Genomic DNA, 15,133 nt, shown 5'->3' with positions numbered 1-15,133 from the left:
TCTGTAAGGCCTTGTCCACAGCACTCTGGTAGAAACGTGTTGATTTGCCTCCGAACACTTCTGACCACCAGGATGCTGATTGCTCTTCTTCTGACATCAGATTGACTCCAGAGTTGATGAATGTCAGATGGACATGAAGAGCAGCCAGAAACTCCTGAACACTCAGATGGACGAAGCAGAACACCTTGTCCTGGTACAGTCCACTCTCCGTGATCTGTGTGAACACTCCTGAGTACACTGAGGCTGCTCTGATATCGATGCCACACTCTGTCAGGTCTGATTCATAGAAGATCAGGTTTCCTTCCTGCAGCTGCTCAAAAGCCAGTTTTCCCAGAGACTCAATCATCTTCCTGCTCTCTGGAGTCCAGTGTGGATCTGTCTCAGCTCCTCCATCATACTTGACCTTCTTCACTTTGGCCTGAACCACCAGGAAGTGGATGTACATCTCAGTCAGGGTCTTGGGCAGCTCTCCTCCCTCTCTGGTCTTCAACACATCCTCCAGAACTGTAGCAGTGATCCAGCAGAAGACTGGGATGTGGCACATGATGTGGAGGCTTCGTGATGTCTTGATGTGGGAGATGATTCTGCTGGCCTGCTCCTCATCTCTGAATCTCTTCCTGAAGTACTCTTCCTTCTGTGGGTCAGTGAACCCTCTGACCTCTGTCCCTATGTCAACACACTCAGGAGGGATCTGATTGGCTGCTGCAGGTCGTGTGGTTATCCAGAGGCGAGCAGAGGGAAGCAGATTTCCCCTGATGAGGTTTGTCAGCAGCACATCCACTGAGGTGGATTTTGTGGCATCAGTCAGGATCTCAGTGTTGTGGAAGTCCAGAGGAAGTCGACACTCATCCAGACCGTCAAAGATGAACACAACCTGGAACTCTTCAAAGCTGCAGATTTCTTTGGTTTCAGTGAAGAAGTGATGAACAAGCTCCACCAAGCTGAACCTTTTCTCTTTCAGCACATTCAGCTCTTCGAAAGTGAATGGAAATGTGAACTGTATGTCCTGGTTGGCTTTGTCTTCAGCCCAGTCCAGAGTGAACTTCTGTGTTAAGACTGTTTTCCCGATGCCAGCCACTCCCTTTGTCATCACTGTTCTGATTGGTTTGTCTCTTCCAGGTGAGGCTTTAAAGATGTCTTCTTGTCTGACTGTTGTTTCTGGTCTGTCTGGTTTCCTGGATGCTGCTTCAATCTGTCTGACCTCATGTTCATCATTGACCTCTGCAGTCCCTCCCTCTGTGATGTAGAGCTCTGTGTAGATCTGATTCAGAAGGGTTGGGTTTCCTGCTTTAGCGATCCCCTCAAACACACACTGGAACTTCTTCTGAAGGTCAGATTTGAGTTTACGCTGACAAAGTCCAGAACGACTTCCTGAATAAACACACAACAAAGATCATCAGGGTCGGCAGTTTGTGTTATTATCTGAACAAACTTCTGACAGCAGAGAAGGCTGCTGCCTCTGATTCTACACATGCATGAAGTGCAGTTGCACGCTACCGGTAAGCTAGCTATGTCCTCTGTGATCAGGAAGTGCTTTCCTTTGGATAGGTGCCAGAAAAAAGTCAGTGCTGGTTCAATAATCGACTATTCAGAAAAAGGCCAGTGTTCAGACACCTTTAAAGAAAAGTCTTGACCAGCCCTTTCACACAATTATAGACCAGTATCAAAGATAAACTTTGATTCAAAATCCTCTGAAAAAAATGTCACAGACCAAATCCTGAAGTTGGTTGATGAAGTTTTTCTATCTTTGCTTTCACTCAGTTATAATTGAGTCAAACTACACTTGGTCTTTCAGGGCTTCCATACAAACCAGAGAAGACAGCAGCTTTACCTTCAGTCTGAGAGGAGGACGCTCCTCTGTTCTCTGAAGCTCCTCCAGCATCTTTCACATCCACTGACACTGAGAGAGAAAGAGACATTGTGTGATATTATTTCAGTTTGACTCGTAACTTCTACTACAATTAATCTAACCAAAAAAGGGCCCAACTCAGAGGAAATTTTAATAGTAATGTTTCATGATGTCCTCTAGCTGTCTTTTCCACACCTCAACTGTGTGCAATTTGTTCCTTTCAGATATATGTAAAAAATCTACGACGTCATCAGTCGTTATAACTTGACTCGTATGTTTGGGATCAGGGTTAGGGTTAGAGCGGGTAAACAAAGAGTTGGGTTGATGTTGAGATATGTTGGAACTCTGAACATCTTTACTCTTCTTACATTATTTCTTCATTCACTTAAAGGAGACACTACAGTTTATTGTATTGAATGTTTTCGGCCTGCAGATCCTTTAAATAACTGTAGCTCAGAGGTTTTTAAAGTCTCAGTCTGTGGGCCTCCCCTCACACAAAGCCTGGACACCCCTTGTTAGAGCCATTTTGTGAATTACACATAAGGTGATAAATAATTTACATGTGTTGGATTTATCCTTTATATACCGTATTTGAGGTTATAAGAGTGCCTATTAGTTAATAACAGCTGCTCTCTTCTTATTGGCTGAGACGTGCGTAACGTGATGTATGCGTAATTTGGTTCAGTTATGATTATGGAGGCGAGGAGAGCACACTAGTTTTTGACCGTGCTGTCGTGCTAATTGTGCTAATGATTATTGCCTGATTTTGGATTGCTACACAGTTTTTTATTATTTGTTGTAACTTGAAGAAAGGTTTCAATAAACCCTCGTGAGAAAGAAGAACTGTGGAGTTTTTGTGGCAGAAGACACGCGTCAACTACATGCTTGCGCTCCATAATTTTAGTGTGTGTTTAAAAAGTAAAAAGAGACGGAGCCACACTTACATTAGTCAAAAACTACGCTCGTTGAGATAACGACGCATACGGACGGATACCTCTATAGGAGAAGAAGAGGAATATAAAAGAAAATAGAACAAGCCAGGTGCACGTTCTGGATGTGGATAAGCCACGGAGTGAGTAACGGAGATCACGGTACAGCAGCCGAACGGGAGCCGGCGGCAGGTGAGCCTGAAGCCGTCACGCAATTAAGCCGCGGTGGCTAACTCTTAGAGCACACTTGAAGTTAAACTCTTGGACCTTTCCGCGGAAATATTGTAGAAGAGTGAGAAGCTGTCGTCAAGCAAGCAAGAGGACAGTTTGTGTGCATTAAAGTTAATTAAGAGTGCATCCGTAAATAATGGAAGTTGCGGCGGACGGCCAGAAGAGGACGCCAAAGCCCACGGCAAAGGCTGTACAAGAAAAATTGAACAGGCTTAAGAGTGAAAGAAAAGGCAAGTTGTCTCAGATTACTCGCAAAAGGAATGATATTGATGTCCTAAAGAAAGACAAAACTAATGTGGAAACCATTAAAGAAGAAGCACTGTTTGTTTTTGGCAAGTTCTATGGACAATTTAAAGAGATTAATACTGCGTTATTACCTCTTCTTGAGGATGAAGATTTGAAAGAGGACCAGGTGAACTGGTTTATGCCCAAATGTGTGGAAATTGAGAACTTTGTTCAAGAAACAGAGGATTGGATCGATAGGATAGAGAATTATCCTGAAGAAGAAAAGAACAGTTATGACAGCGACGATGATATAAAGCCAAGTGACAGCATCTCTGAGGTTATCAGTCGTGCATCCAAAGGGAGAAAAAATGGCTCAGTGGCAAATCGCTCATCACAGGTGTCCACCACAAGTTCTGCTCGCCTAAAGTTGGAAGCAGAACGTGAAGAACTGCGAGCACAAGCTGCCTTCTTAAATAAAAAACAAGATATTGAGATGGAGGAGGTACGCTTAAAGGCGCGCAAGGAACAGTTGGATATAGACGCCAAGATCGCTGCATCAAATGCAAAGATAAAGGTTTATGCAGACTATGAAGATGGCCAAGACGGAATGAATGAATATTATGAATCAGAGCGCAGGCACAAAGCAGGCCGAAAGGACGCTTGTCAAGTTAAAGATGAAGATGAGGAGACACGTACGCGAGTGAGTTACACTGCACCTATGGTTGCGCTCCAGTCATCTCAGCCTGCTAATGTTCATCATACGGCTTCAGCACATGCACCTATAGCCACACAGAGACCAGCCTGGACTGCTAATGTTCGTGCCAGGGCTTCAACTCATGGAGCAGCCAGTTCAGCAGCACCTATAGGTCAATTGCAGCAAGCAGTCACATCTGATGGCATCTGTAAAATAATGCAGCGTCAAAATGAGATAACAGAGATGTTGGTGAAGCATCAGCGCATGTCACAACTTCCAAGGAGAGATGTTCCAATATTCTACGGAGACCCGCTCAGCTATCACTCATTCATAAGGGCGTTTGAACAAGTGATAGAGAGGAAGACTGCTAGTCAACAGGACAGGTTGCTTTACCTGCAGCAGTTTACAAGTGGAGAACCTCGTGACCTTGTTCTTAGCTGTGAACATATGAGACCAGATGACGGTTACAACGAAGCAAGGAGGCTACTCCAACAGCACTACGGGGACGAGCTGAGAATAGCCACAGCTTTCATGAAGAAAGCTCTTCAATGGCCACAGATAAAAACAGAAGACAGGAAAGCTCTACATGCATACGCTTTGTTCCTAATAGGGTGTAGAAACACAATGAGTGACGTGGAGTTCATGGTTGAGATGGATAACCCCAGCAATATGAAGACTGTCATCTCAAAGCTACCCTTTAAGCTGAAAGAGCGGTGGAGGAACCAAGCATATGAGATCCAAACAAGATCAAGAAGAAGAGCCAGGTTCTCTGATGTAGTGGATTTTATCAACTGGCAGGCAGAGGTTATCAACGACCCGCTGTTTGGAGACATCTTGGACCTCAGCATAGAAGAAAAGGGGAAGCCCAAGACAAACATTAAGAGAAGTAACCCCAAGAGCAGCTTTGCTACAACTGTCTCTCCAGCTGGAGGACAGAGTGGTGTTCAACAGCTACAACAGAGGGAGCATGGTCCAGTCAAATCAGCCGATGCTTTTCAAGGTCCTTGCATGTACTGTAAAAAGAATCACGCATTGGAGGTCTGCGAGAAAATAAAAGAACAAACTCCTAAAGACAGAATCAGATTCCTAGCCACAAAGGGACTCTGCTTTGGCTGCCTCACACAAGGACATCTGAGTAAGAGTTGTCGTAAAAGGATGCAATGCAACGAATGTCCAGGAAAACATCCAAGCATTTTGCACGTCACAAAGGATGCTCCAGCCCTGCAAGAGAGGGATGAAAGTAGGAACACAGAAGTTACTGGGGAGGTAACCAGTGCTTTTGTAGAAGCAGAGCATGAAAGCAGAGGACATACTGGGGCAGGTAATAAAGAAGCTATTCTCCCCATAGTACCAGTGAAGATAAAGTCCAAAAGAAGTGACAAGGTAATGCAGGTCTATGCATTTTTAGACCAAGGAAGCACGGCAACCTTCTGCACTGATGAAGTTATGCAGCAGCTTAACCTCCGAGGAAGAAAAGCAGAGCTTTTACTCACTACTATGGGAGCTGAGAAGAAGGTAAACACTCATGTCCTGTCAGATATGGAAGTGTGTGGCTTGGAAGAGGAGAATTACATAGACCTTCCACAGGTATTCACTCAACCAAGTATACCAGTGAAGAAAGACAACATTCCTCTGCAGAGAGACGTGGATCAGTGGCCTTACCTGCATGAAGTTCGCCTCTTGCACATTGAAGCAGAAGTTGGCCTGCTTATTGGCACTGATGTCTATAAAGCCATGGAGCCTCGGCAGATAATAAACAGTAGAGGTGACGGGCCCTATGCAGTAAGGACATCCCTTGGATGGGTTATCAACGGCCCACTCAGAGGCACTGCTGCGGCTAACCAAGACGTTGTGAGTCACTCAGTCAATCGCATTTCTGTGTCCAATGTGGAAAACCTACTGACTCAGCTGTACAATGCAGACTTCCCAGAGAGAGGATATGACGACAAGTCAGAGATGTCACAAGAAGATCATCAGTTCCTCGACTCAGTCAAAGGATCCACACAGCTAGTCGATGGTCACTATTGTATCGGATTACCACTGAAAGACAAAGAAATAAAAATGCCGGACAACAGATCTCTAGCCGAGCAGCGCCTCACAAGCCTCAAGAGGAAGTTGCACAGGAATCCTGACTTCTACGAGGAGTACAACCGATTTATGACAGAGTTGGTAAACAAGGGATACGCCACCAAAGTCCCAGAAGAGGAACTACACCGTGATGATGGGAGACTTTGGTTCATTCCTCATCACGGAGTTTACCATCCCAAAAAGAGGAAATTAAGAATTGTCTTTGATTGTACTGCATCATATCAGGGAGTATCACTGAACAACAAACTCCTTCAAGGCCCTGACCTCACGAACACTCTTGTAGGAGTTCTGACAAGGTTCAGGAAGGATACGGTGGGCATGATGGCAGACATTGACTCCATGTTTTACCAGGTGAAGGTACCAAATGAGGATTCAGATCTGCTGCGTTTCTTATGGTGGCCGGACGGCGACCTGAGCTCAGAGGCAGCAGATTACAGAATGTGTGTGCACCTGTTCGGAGCAGCATCCTCCCCCAGCTGCGCCTCATATGCACTAAGGAGGACAGCTGAAGATGGAAAGACATGGGCAGCGCCTGAAGCAGTTGAGACAATCTTAAACAATTTTTACGTGGACGATTGTCTGAGCTCAGTGTCATCAGATGAGCACGCTGTTGCGCTCGCTAAGAACTTGAGAACACTATGCCTCAGTGGAGGATTTCACTTGAGCAAGTGGACAAGCAACTCCAGAGCTCTGCTAATGTCGATTCCAGAAGAAGACAGAGCTTCAGGAATTAAAGATCTTGATCTGAATAATGACCAGCTACCCACAGAGAGGGCGCTAGGCGTCCAATGGTGCACAAACTCTGACATGTTTAAGTTCAAGATCGAAGTACAGCAAAAACCATGTACTAGAAGAGGAATCTTGTCAGTCGTGGGCTCAGCTTTCGATCCTCTGGGATTCCTGGCACCTTTCGTCCTTCCCGCCAAGCTGCTTCTGAGGGAACTCTGCAAAGAGAAAAAAGCATGGGACGACGAAGTGTCAGAAGAACAAACAAAGAAATGGAAAAAGTGGCTGTCAGATTTACAAAAGTTGTCATCTTTTTGTGTTAGCAGGTGCATCAAACCTGCAGGATTCGGCGTCATCAAAACAGCACAACTGCACCACTTTTCTGACGCCAGCAACGACGGCTATGGTACAGTATCTTATCTTCTGCTGACCAACGAAAAGGACCAGAAGCTCACCTCATTCATGATCGGAAAGTCAAGAGTGGCACCGCTCAAACTGGTCACCATTCCCAGGATGGAGTTGACAGCGGCTGTTATAGCTGTGAAGATGGATAAGATGCTTCAGTGTGAGCTGCAGCTACAGCTGAGTGAGTCAAGATTCTGGACAGATAGTGTGACAGTACTTAAGTATATTGAAAATGATGCTGCACGCTACAAAACATTTGTAGCTAACAGAGTCTCATTCATTAAAGAAGCTACAAAGCCATCTCAGTGGAAGTACGTGAGCACAGCAGACAACCCTGCAGATCAGGCTTCGAGAGGGTTAAGTGCTGAGAGTCTGCTGCAGAGCAAGAACTGGATACAGGGGCCAGAGTTCCTGCTAAGACCTGAGGAAGAATGGCCTAAACGCCCAGACCAGCCTATTCACTTAGAAGAAGAAGAAGCAGAGGTCAAAAGGTCAGCTCAAGTGTCTCTGGTACAAACAGATGAAAAATTGGATACAATGGTTCAGTTTGTACATCACTTCTCAAGCTGGTATAAACTCAAGAAAGCGACAGCTTGGCTGATGCGCCTAAAGGGGATCCTGCTCAACATGAAGCAGAAAAGAAAAGAGCTCCAAGAAACAATACGGAAACATGAAAATGACACATCTAAAGCAGAGTCCTTGCTCCAGCAAGAGATGCTCAAATACAAGCAAAGTTTTGAAAAACAAGAGCTCACCACTGAAGATCTCGCCACGGCGGAGACGGAGTTAATTCGCCTATGTCAGAGAGGAAAATATGCAGAGGAGCTTAAAGCCCTGCTGGATGGAAAGGATCATGTCAGAAAAGATAGTCATATCTTTAAGTTGGATCCCTATTTGAAAGATGGAGTGCTAAGAGTAGGAGGACGGCTAGGCCGATCTGCGATGCCGTTGGATGCCAGACACCCGGCTATCCTGCACAAAGATGATTGGATCGCCAAACTCATCCTCCGTCACATACATGAAGCGACAGGACACTCAGGGAGAAACTACATTCTTGCCAGACTGAGACAGAAGTTCTGGATACCTAAGGCCTGCTCAGCGATACAAAAAATGATTTCAGAGTGTAACACATGCAGAAGACTACATGCTAGGGCAGGTGAACAAAAAATGGCAAATTTGCCAGAAGATCGGTTGTTGCCAGATAAGCCACCCTTCACAAACACCGGCGTGGATTTCTTCGGCCCATTTGAGGTCAGTCGAGGTCGCAGCAAGGTGAAGAGATATGGTGTGCTTTTCACATGTTTAACCAGTAGAGCAGTTCACATAGAGGTAGCCCACTCCCTTGACACCAGCTCATGTATTAATGCACTACGTCGCTTTCTAAGCAGAAGAGGACAAGTGTCTGTTCTCCGGTCTGACAACGGCACTAATTTTGTCGGTGCTGAGAGAGAGTTGAAGGAGTCTTTAAAAGACCTGGACCAGCCTAAGATCCGAGAATCAATGCTGAGAAGAGGAGTTAAATGGATATTTAACACGCCTGCCGCGTCCCACCACGGAGGTGTCTGGGAACGCCAAATAAGAACAGTCAGGAAAGTCCTAAGTTCCCTGTTGAAACAACAGACGTTGGATGATGAGGGTCTACAGACACTCTTGTGTGAAGTGGAGAGTATCATCAACGACAGACCCATAACAACAACCTCGAACGACCCCAATGATCTGGAGGCTTTGACCCCAAATCATTTGCTGGTGATGAGAACACAGCCAAATATTCCTCCAGGTGTCTTCTCCAAGGATGACCTCTATGCGCGTCGCCGCTGGAGGCAAATTCAATATATGGCAGATTTATTCTGGCGAAGGTGGACACAAGAGTACCTACCTCTTTTACAAGAAAGACAAAAATGGAGCACAACAAGGAGGAATTTCAGCCTGGGAGACGTCGTCCTCATTGTGGACTCCTCCGCGCCACGGAATTCCTGGCTGATAGGGAAAATTGTCAAGATCATGCCGGACTCAAAGGGGACGGTCCGCAGCGTCTGTGTTCAGACGAAGACAAGCACGTTAGAGAGACCCATCACCAAGATATGTCTCTTGGAGGAGGCATCGTGAAGATTAAAGAGACTGAATAAGACAAGGACATTTATTTGTTTTGAATAAAGACATTTAATGACCTTGAATCATATGTAAAAAAAAAAAAAAGCGTGGACAGGATTTATTGTTAGACAATGGCTCTATGTGTTTGTATTTGGTAATTGGTATGTTGTTAACCTAACAATTAGGGGCAGGTTATGTTAGAGCCATTTTGTGAATTACACATAAGGTGATAAATAATTTACATGTGTTGGATTTATCCTTTATATACCGTATTTAAGGTTATAAGAGTGCCTATTAGTTGATAACAGCTGCTCTCTTCTTATTGGCTGAGACGTGCGTAACGTGATGTATGCGTAATTTGGTTCAGTTATGATTATGGAGGCGAGGAGAGCACACTAGTTTTTGACCGTGCTGTCGTGCTAATTGTGCTAATGATTATTGCCTGATTTTGGATTGCTACACAGTTTTTTATTATTTGTTGTAACTTGAAGAAAGGTTTCAATAAACCCTCGTGAGAAAGAAGAACTGTGGAGTTTTTGTGGCAGAAGACACGCGTCAACTACATGCTTGCGCTCCATAATTTTAGTGTGTGTTTAAAAAGTAAAAAGAGACGGAGCCACACTTACACCCCTGCTCAGTTTGGCTTAATTCCTGGATGTCTATGACATCATCATGTTATTCAATTCAAGAGACATTCAACAACTGAGCAAAAATATCCTGTTATTATTTATGTTGTCTGACATAAATTCAAACATCACCAAATAGACAGCAAAGTGAGAAAACAGTAACCGATTCCCACAAACGACTGTAACTCTGAACTCTCTTTGACCAAATCACACAGATTTATCATATTCTTTGTGAAGTCCTTTTGATAAGTAAGACAATAACTACTGTCATATTTTTCACCCCCATTAACTGAGCCTCTCCTCAAACTGTTCAGAGCCTCCCTGAGAAGATCCACCTCTCACTTTCAAGCCTCTGCTGTAGCTGATATGATTGTCTCCTCTAGTCCGGTGATACAGATCCTACAAAATTTATAAAATCCGTCCTTCCTGTTTCTCGTCCCACTGTGTTCTCTACTATTAACTACCTTCTCAGTGCTGGTTCAATAACCGGCTATTCAGAAAAAGGCCAGTGTTCAGACACCTTTAAAGAAAAGTCTTGACCAGCCCTTTCACACAATTATAGACCAGTGTCAAAGATAAACTTTTATTCAAAATCCTCTGAAAAAAATGTCACAGACCAAATCCTGAAGTTGGTTGATGAAGTTTTTCTATCTTTGCTTTCACTCAGTTATAATTGAGTCAAACTACACTTGGTCTTTCAGGGCTTCCATACAAACCAGAGAACACAGCAGCTTCACCTTCAGTCTGAGAGGAGGACGCTCCTCTGTTCTCTGAAGCTCCTCCAGCATCTTTCACATCCACTGACCCTGAGAGAGAAAGAGACATTGTGTGATATTGTTTCAGTTTAACTTCATATTTGTTTTTTAAATGTGCCTGTGTTACGTACTGTAGGTTACAAAGTTTATTCTTGGATAGTTGATAAGTTAGAGTGTGATCTCCACCAATTCATCTTCACTTTTAGATCAAATTATTCTGGACTGTGGTTGTTAAAAAAGTCTGTGAATAAAATCGTTCAAACTATGAAATAATAAGAGATCAACTATAAAGACAGGTGAGCACATCTGTAGCACAGAAACATTTCAAGTCCTATTGATAAATCACTGAAATGTGACAAATCATAAACATCTACTGCACTTTAACATTGAGTTCAGTTTACTGACATACAAATACTCCTCACAGTCGGTCAATAATTTGTAAGCATCACTCTGCTAATGATCTAATATAGTTCCCATGTTTGGTCTGTTCAGACAGCGAGCGCTGCACCCAGGAGCAGAGCTTCACAGCCAGCGAGCAATCTGCAGCCATAGTTTGTGTCTTTTCTATTTGTCCTGAATGCTGTGAGCGAATCTGGCCAGAAAACACATGATCATCTAATAGAGTTGTCTCTAGACTGTCAGATGGCTTCTAACAACTGAAGGTGGACATATTTTTAGTTGTTGAACATAGATTTGTTTGAAAAATCTACATTATGTCATGTTAAATAAACAAAATGTAAGATATTTAAAGAAGGAAAGACTCCTGATGTCCCTGCAAGAAAGCAGTGCTGTTGTTACTGCAGTCAAACAGCATCTCCATCTCACATGCTGGGAGTCCTAAAATACAGTAATTATTTATGTTCTAGATGATCGCAGTGATGTATTCCTGCTTGATTTTGTGCCATGAAGCATCTCATACTGGTTTAACTGCTCCTGAACAAACAGATTAACTTCACAACATCTCACTGGTTATTTAATGAATTCATAAAATACCACACTAATTATAAAACCATCCACATTAGTCAGTGACAGAAGAGTCTTAAACCAAAGAGTAGGCCTGCACGATATGAGGAAAATCTGCGATGTGCGATAACACTGTTCAGTATTGCGATGACGATATAACTTGCGATAAATAAATATTGAAGTTTGCATATTATTAACTATACAGTTAACAATAGTGTTTCCGCATTTATAGGTACACTGCTGACATAGACCCGAAACATTGAATAGCCAATGTCCACTGAATAAAGAATGAAATAAATTGTTTCTAACATGCTTTTATTGAACAAACTGCACATGAATACCCAACCAATTAAGCAGAACATTAATTTAAGTAAGACATTATAACTATATGAAATTAAAGGTTAATTTCCCCTGCTCCCTTTAAACTATTTTCTTGTAAACTCAACCAAAACATCTCTTACCATGTAGAGTTGAAATAAATAAAACATCCAGGGGGAAACAACTTAAATAATTAACTAAATATAAATTAAACATGGCACTTTAAATTAACTGTAATGTCTCTCATCACAATCATCAAGGCCCTTGACTCTGCCTAACAAGGTGCAGAGATCTATAGTATGAGGGACAAACTGAAATAGAGAAGGGCCAGCCCACTAAATCAAGAGAAAATAAAATCAGGAAAAAATATCTACCCGTTAGGGAAAGTTACAACCTTAGTTATTCCCTTAACACAAGTTCTTGGCCAAGAAAACCAGCATGTTAACTTTGTTAGGTTGTTACCACATTCCCAGATGTGCTGATGTGCACGCACAGTACCTGTCATTGTAACACGTTGTAACAGTCAGTTATTTAATGTAGCGCCACTAGGTGGCGCCTCCTTTTGTTTAGTGGGTAATGTAACCTGTACGATGAAGAAGAGCAGGTGTACTTCCGCTCCCCATGAGAAAGGATACCGCTAACAGAGCGAAGACTTCCCTTTTTATTTTGTGAAGTGCTGGTAGAAGAACCTCGGCCTGTGTTCATTTGCATGTATGCCTGTAACATTAGTGCCGTAGAGACCTGGCATGGTGCGGTCAGTGTTATGAAATAAAGGGCCGTGCGGAAACGCCCACATGTTGCCTGCCGTCTCTTGAGTAACCAGAGCAACCGCACTAAAGTGGACCATCACCTTCCCCTTCACCAGCCCACGTTACAACGTCGTCTCTCCTGAATCCAAAAATAAGTTCATATAGCAGAAGTGCCGTTTCTTTTCACCACAAGATCTTTGTCGACCATTTTCATCGCTTTTCTCTCCTCCCTCAGCCATCATAACCTGGCAATCACCACCAAACTGATGCCGATTAATTTTGTCAGGGTAGCTAACGGCTAGCTGGGGCTTCATCTGATTGGCCCTTGTATACATGGCTCCGTTGAAATGTCGGCATGCTCACGGTGCATGCATGGCTCATGTAAACAAAATGATTTTTCTTATTCATTGCGTGTCAGGCAGTCTTTTGCGATGTGTTTATCGCACATGTTCATATCATGATGACGATGAAAATTCGATTTATCGGGCAGCCCTACCAAAGAGTAACATAAAGAGAATAAATCAGGGAGCTCCATCATGTCTCTGTTCTCTTAATAAAGAACAATGATTGATAACTTCAACTTTTTCTCATAAAAACAAGTTGTGGCCTTTAATTTTATTCTCTGGTGAATTCAATGAGCTTCCCTACTGAGGCTCTGCTCCTTCACAAGTATTGTGTCACCAGTTTCCACCGGCTGTCTTTTCTCTGAAAATACAAAAAATATTAAACTGACTGACCTTCTGATCCTGAGCTGGTTTCTGGCAGGTTCTGCAGCAGGTCAATCCTGGGTATCTCCTGTAAAACCTGCTTGGTCACCTCCACAGCTCCATGAAGTTCATAGTTGTTCACCATCAGGTCCACTGTTGTCAACCTGTCTGCATTCTCCAGTTTGGACACTTTGATGGATTTGTAGTTTTTCAGGTTGTCGCGCTGCAGATACCATTTGAACCGCTTAAATTCTTCGTCTGTTAAATCATCCAGAATACTCAAGAGGTCCTTATCCGTCCATTTGGCTCCCTGCTAATAAAAGGCAGTATTATCAACCTGAAGGAAAAGAAATGTATCAGAGCAGCAACAGGAGTTCAGATTGGCCGACACAGCAGTAGAGTCTGACCAGTCAGAGCTCCTGCTGCTGCTCCGTGGGCTGGACTTAATGTAACTCTGAAGTGGTGCTCTGCTTACACGTCCTTCTGTCCCCAGATGTGAATGGCTGAACATCTGTTCCATGTTCCATCAGCTTCTGTTCCCCCAGCTGTTACTTCTTGAAATGCTGGCTGTCATGGACAATGTCTCTCAGCCCTCCATAAAACTCTGGACAAGCAACAGACTCATTCAACCTAAAGGAACGGCACAGGAAATCATTCCTACCTGCTGCCATCAGACTTTATAACACACAAATAATCTGAAATTATTATGACTGTAAATACTGAACCTTATCCTCTCACACCTTATGTTCCACTTATCTTTACTCCTCTACCTCAGTATTTATTTTATTTCATTTTACTACCTCCTTTTTTATTTTATAGCCACTTAAGGATTTTATTGTTTCTATAATTGTCCTTGTATTTTGATTGTATTTGTATTTAAACGAACCCGCTGTTACGATAACCTAATTTCCCTTTGGGGATTAATAAAGTTATCTATCTCGCTGTATCATTGATCTGGAGCCAGTTGAACGGTTTCTTCAGTTGGAGTTACTTTGGTTCAACAAAGCAGCTTTGTGACTTTTAGAGACAAACATCACTTTAACTGACTGTTAGTTTCTATGAGGTCACTACACAACAACTCACACACAACTGACAAGTTGTCACGAAGAAACATTCAAGTAAAAACTTGTGTTATAAAATCCTTCAGCTGTGCTGCAGATACTGTGAGTTTGGAGTTTTTTAAGTAGAAATCTACCAGAATTATTGTTCTTTTAACATTTTGAAGGTATTTCATAAAAATAATTGTACATTTGAATCGTTACATGTGAAACACAGATCATTGATGTACACATCACCTGAGATCATAGTTTACATCATGTCTCCTGTCAGAGATCAGCTGCTGCTCCTCTGATGTTCTGCTTCATATCAGTGTCAGCTGAACGCAGCCAGACATCAGAGGAAGCTGCCACCAGCTGCTGCACTTCTGCCATCAGTCCACTAGATGGCGACATGGAGCTGCAGTGATGCGTTCACTGACACACTGACTGAATCTGACAGGAAGCTTCAGTTTCTTTAATATTCAGTCAGTTCAACAAGTTTCAGTTCTGTCTGAATGATCCTCCAAATAAACTCTGAGATGCAACAGTTACATTTAAACTGTGTCTGTGTTATAAAGACAATAAAGCTGAACTTTGAGTCTTGATAAGGTGCTGAAGTTCAGCGCGGCTGTTAAACTTTAACTTGAGACAAACTGAAGAGGCAGCAACATGTTGATGTGAGCGTCTCCTCTCTGTCTGTTATATGACTATATCACTGTGTCACTGATCTGGAGTCAGCT

General features: G+C 43.1%; 1 protein-coding gene across 1 annotated transcript in view; it reads right to left on the bottom strand.

The window, feature by feature from the left end:
- LOC140991935 (uncharacterized) overlaps positions 1 to 13,893 on the bottom strand; it is a 64,422-nt gene extending 50,529 nt beyond the window's left edge. Inside the window, exons 1-4 of the mRNA XM_073462108.1 lie at positions 13,832 to 13,893; positions 13,387 to 13,666; positions 10,602 to 10,670; positions 1,832 to 1,900 (exon numbers count right to left, since the gene is read on the bottom strand). Of these exons, the coding sequence (XP_073318209.1) occupies positions 1,832 to 1,900; positions 10,602 to 10,670; positions 13,387 to 13,666; positions 13,832 to 13,876 (463 nt within the window). The 5' untranslated portion in view covers positions 13,877 to 13,893. The remainder of the gene's footprint in view (positions 1 to 1,831; positions 1,901 to 10,601; positions 10,671 to 13,386; positions 13,667 to 13,831) is intronic.
- Positions 13,894 to 15,133: the final 1,240 nt, after the last annotated feature.

The sequence above is a fragment of the Pagrus major genome, chromosome 24 (assembly GCF_040436345.1).
Source record: "Pagrus major chromosome 24, Pma_NU_1.0".
Taxonomy (NCBI): domain Eukaryota; kingdom Metazoa; phylum Chordata; class Actinopteri; order Spariformes; family Sparidae; genus Pagrus; species Pagrus major.
Note: the sequence above shows the minus strand (reverse complement) of the source record. Positions and strands in the feature narration are given on the sequence as shown.